The following is a 5,019-nucleotide window of genomic DNA, read 5'->3' on the forward strand; positions in this document are numbered from 1 at the left end:
AACTGCATTTAGATCCTCAAAAGCAGCTAACCAAGCCGCATCAATGTAGTTCTTTGCATTGGAAAAGAAAAAATTTCCCAAAACATACATAAAAAAGGCCCTCGCCACTTTTTCTGCTAGTTTGTCATCCAAATTAGCTGCAACCAAGATATCTTCTTTGAAATACGTAGTCAAAAATTTAATTGTGATTGCATCTGAAATCCACTGTGCCGGGGGGCGTTTTTTTCCAGAGATTGGGGGATCTTCATAATCTAAGGGTTCTTCTATTTCTGGAAAAACATGCTCACGGACATAATCAAATTTGTACTTGACTGGGTTATACGGAACATCATCCCCAATTCCAATACTCAATCCTGTCAACACTACCCAATCAAGCGGCGTGAATCCCATTTCACCAAAAGGGAAGTGAAAAGTATGCGTTGTATCCCACCAACGTTCAACAAGATAATCAACATCGTGGTTCACTCTTTTCGGTCATTGTTTATTATAAGGAAATAGGAGAAGCATCACACCCAGTGATTGATTATCTTGTTGAACGTTGGTGGGATACAACGCATACTTTTCACTTCCCTTTTGGTGAAATGGGATTCACGCCGCTTGATTGGGTAGTGTTGACAGGATTGAGTATTGGAATTGGGGATGATGTTCCGTATAACCCAGTCAAGTACAAATTTGATTATGTCCGTGAGCATGTTTTTCCAGAAATAGAAGAACCCTTAGATTATGAAGATCCCCCAATCTCTGGAAAAAAACGCCCCCCGGCACAGTGGATTTCAGATGCAATCACAATTAAATTTTTGACTACGTATTTCAAAGAAGATATCTTGGTTGCAGCTAATTTGGATGACAAACTAGCAGAAAAAGTGGCGAGGGCCTTTTTTATGTATGTTTTGGGAAATTTTTTCTTTTCCAATGCAAAGAACTACATTGATGCGGCTTGGTTAGCTGCTTTTGAGGATCTAAATGCAGTTGATATGTATGACTGGGGTGGTCCTGCTTTTGCAAAATTGTATGTGGCACTCAACGCATCTGGTAGGGGACAGAAGTCATTATCTGGGCCGTTCCAAATATTAGAGGTAAATTATTATTTATTTTTATTTCATTTAAATGTATATTTTTTGGCAGTTGATTTATTTGGTTGGTTATGATGGAGTAGTTTTGGGGATATGAATATCTGGGCATATGTAGACCGTGCGACCCAACTAGTGAAGAAAAATGGCCAAGAACTTCCCGGTGGAAAGCGAAGAAAAAGACTATCGATATTGTTCACTGTAGGAATGCGCTTAATCAGTTGACTGCAGACATCGTGACATGGAGACCGTGGGAATCCGCCATTGGTGTTCTTGACTCTGATGTTGGTCGCAGGGATGTGGAGCTTTCAAACAAAAGGGTTATATTTACTTGGATTGGCAAGGTCAGTTAGTACTTTGTTTTTATATGAACATTATTACTTCAAAGTTATCATTTTATCCTCAGTTGAAGAACTTATTTTCTCTGATTACTGGTAATTTGACAGAATATGTGGTACCTAGGAGAACGATCTTGGAGGCAAAATCATCCTACTTTTGGAATTCCTAGAAATCCACCATTTAAAATTGGCGAGGTCAGTCATGAGAAAGCAAAACTTGTGAAAGAAGCTGGATGGGTAGATGCAAATATGTTTGTGAAAGCTGTTTCATATAATATGTATCTGCGATATTGGCGACATGTAACTAACTTCCATCAATTCGTGACCAAAGTCGATTGGGTAGTTGAATTACACGGGGTTGATGGTGACCGTGTTAAACACCTTATTCAACGACCTGCTCAGCATGTACCTATTCCACCACCACAACAATTATCATACGTAAGTACATCCCGTCATTATATTAAAATATATGGTAATCTCATTTCTTAATTAATTTTTTTTAAACGACAGCCTGAAGCTTATAATCTAGTTCAAGAACATGCCGATTTTAATCGTGCGTTTCGCGAGTTTGTATTATATGAAACGGAAGACAGGATGATACGTTTAAAGGCAAAAGATGAAGTAATACGAGGCCTTGCAGCTCGTAACAATTACCTGGAGGATCAGATGCAATTCCGTATGCAACAAACGCCGCGTCCCCCTATTGGATTCGGCAGTTTTTCTGAAACTATCCCACCAGCGGTGTGGGCTCCAGTGAGTCAAGCATCAACAATGTCGTCTGTTAACCCCCATCCGAGAATGACGTTTATCCCACCACGGCAAACACCATCGCATACTCCTACTGATGAATAAGTAACTTTTTAGCCTCCACTTTGGATATGTACTTTTTAGCCTCCACTTTGGATATGTACTTTTTAGCCTCCACTTTGGATACTCCTACAAAGTGCGTATGTTATCTCTATATAGGGTTACTTTTTAGCCTCCATTTTCAGACTCCATTTTCATTCTGACATGTTGATTTCTTTTCAGCCTCCGTTTCGGTACTTGTAGTTTAATTAGTGTTATTTCTTTTTAAGCCTTCATTTTCAATCGGTCAGTGTCGCTTCTTTTTAGCTATAGTCTTAGTCTTTGCAATGTCAATTCTTTTCACTCGCATTTTCAATCTGCAATGCCATAAGTGTCTATCATGTGTCTATAAAACCAATACTACATATCTCGGTGAATACAAACCAACACTGCAAATATTCTTCTTCTTCGAACTCTCCCAATCACTTCTCAAACTATACATTCCAATGGAATACTGTGACAATAACGCTGAATCTTCTTCTTCTTCGGACTCCGAATTTTCTTCTACTTCTTCTTCTGCGATCTCTGATAACAGCTTTTACTCATCAGATGAAGATGCGGTTGCATTGAGCCGAAATAATCTAGTAGTTAGTTTGGGAACTGCCATTACAAGTATGACATGGTCTCATACTCGTATAAAAATACCAAGAAATCGTGAAGCCGGAGATATACTTCTCTGGAATGACTACTTTTCTGACAACCCCACCTACCCAGCTAACATATTTCGTAGGAGATTCAGAATGCGGCGAGAATTGTTCAACCGAATATTGGCAGATGTGGTGTCTAGAAATCCTTATTTTGCTCAAAAAAGAGATGCTTGTGGCATTCTTGGATTATCCCCTCATCAGAAAGTAACTGCAGCAATCCGAATGTTAGCTTATGGATGTGCAGCAGATGCAATAGATGAGTATTTACGCATTGGAGAAACCACCGTTTTAGAAGCAACCCGTCGGTTTTGCAAGACGATTGTGGTATTATATGGGAAAGAATATTTACGCTCACCAACTGCGGGTGATGTTGAACTGTTGCTGAAAGAAAACAAAGACAGGGGATTTACTGGGATGCTGGGGAGCGTGGATTGTATGCATTGGAAATGGGATAGATGTCCGTCAGCAGAATCAGGAGTATACACCGCGTATAAAGGGAGTGAAAGTATTGTGCTAGAGGCAGTGGTGTCACATGATCTCTGGTTTTGGCATGCGTTTTTTGGTATGCCCGGCTCCTGCAATGATATTAATGTAATGAATCGTTCTTATATTTTTCGAAAACTTATCAACGGGAAAACACCACCGGTGAACTTTGAAGTAAACGGGCATGCATATGATATGGGATATTATCTCGGTGATGGCATTTATCCACAGATTGCTACTATTGTGATGGCCATTAAACAACCAGATACACCGAAAAAATATAAATTTTCATCGATGCAAGAGGGAGCACGGAAAGATGTAGAGCGTGGATTTGGTGTACTGCAACAACAATTTGCCATTGTCAAACAACCTGCACGAATGTGGAACCCGGATGTGCTTGCCTATATAATGAAAACGGTTATTATTTTACATAATATGATAGTGGAGGATGAGCGTCTTCCCGGTGATTGGCCACATGAATATGACTCACGTAGCAGGTCGGCACCGGTGAATATATCGAGGGTAGGTACTGAGGAACTTTCCAGAATGAGAGCTGCACATCGGCGTCATGCTATACACAATAAAGAAACACATTTTCGCTTGCGTCAAGATTTAATAGAACACATATGGTCAAATTTTGGAGATAATTATTAAGTTGGGATGGAAATATGTTGTATCGTATTTCTTCATCGGAAAATATGTTGTAACGTTGCTTACTAATGTACTATTTATCATATAAAAATTAAAATTCACTAAAATTGACTAAAACTCACTAATTTTTTTATTAATGATAAATATTAAGGTTCAACTAATTCGGTCATGCTTTAAGATTGGTTTCTTTTGCGTTGTAGTATTTCCATCTTTCGAAGTTCGAAGTACTCTCTTGTTACAGTGTCCAATGTAGAGACATCCTTCAACATTATGGCCAAGTCATCGTCCGCTTCTTTCTTTAAATCGAGTTTTTCTTGCCTAGCTTGTTTCGCCGCAAACTTTGCCGCAGACTTAGCTTGTATCGCCGCAAACTTTGCCGCAGACTTAGCTTGTATTGCTTCAAACTCAGCTTGTCTCTGTCCCATCTTCATTAGTGATTGTGCTTTGTAATGTTCATTGAAACTTTGCTGCTCCTTAATTATATCCTCTAGCATTTCCTCCTGGGCATTGGATTTTGCTCTCCCTGTTTTCTTTAGTTGTTTCGATGCTTTCTTCCCTAACTGACGCTTACGTGTGTTCTCTATATCTCCAATATCTAGATCATCACTGGACTCGCCTGGAATTGTTTCCTCAATATCAGCGTTTTCCTCACCACTCTGAGAATCTTCCATTTCTTGGCCTGAATCAAACACAAACGTCGACCGTCCTGAATATTTGATACTATCTTTTAGAATTTCGTAGCACTCTTCGTGCTTAAATTTTTTGTTACCATTACTTTCTTTGAATCGCTTTCTTATCTCTTCAACCTGTTATTATTTTCAATACTCATCAGTTCCAATTACATGTATATAATTATTAAGGGTGCAAAAATTGACGATTACTTACCCTCGAGACTTCATTCCATCCGCTATGATATTCACCATCAACTTCCAACACTTTTGCAGAATAAAGTGAAACCTGTCTACTGATTCCCTGAAATCGACT

At 39.1% G+C, this 5,019-nt stretch overlaps 2 protein-coding genes across 2 annotated transcripts; both read left to right on the forward strand.

Annotated features, from left to right (window-relative positions):
* The first annotated feature begins 506 nt into the window (after positions 1 to 506).
* On the forward strand, positions 507 to 2,429 carry LOC113273319. Its single transcript, XM_026523059.1, has 4 exons — positions 507 to 1,076; positions 1,157 to 1,414; positions 1,517 to 1,846; positions 1,919 to 2,429. Exons 1-4 carry the CDS (start codon positions 582 to 584, stop codon positions 2,258 to 2,260), a joined length of 1,425 nt encoding a protein of 474 aa, XP_026378844.1. The 5' UTR covers positions 507 to 581; the 3' UTR covers positions 2,261 to 2,429.
* Positions 2,430 to 2,868: 439 nt separating this feature from the next.
* On the forward strand, positions 2,869 to 4,038 carry LOC113273320 (putative nuclease HARBI1). Its single transcript, XM_026523061.1, has one exon. The coding sequence runs from the start codon at positions 2,869 to 2,871 to the stop codon at positions 4,036 to 4,038; it is 1,170 nt and encodes a 389-aa protein (XP_026378846.1).
* Positions 4,039 to 5,019: the final 981 nt, after the last annotated feature.

The sequence above is a fragment of the Papaver somniferum genome, chromosome 4 (genome assembly GCF_003573695.1).
Source record: "Papaver somniferum cultivar HN1 chromosome 4, ASM357369v1, whole genome shotgun sequence".
Taxonomy (NCBI): Eukaryota; Viridiplantae; Streptophyta; class Magnoliopsida; order Ranunculales; family Papaveraceae; genus Papaver; species Papaver somniferum.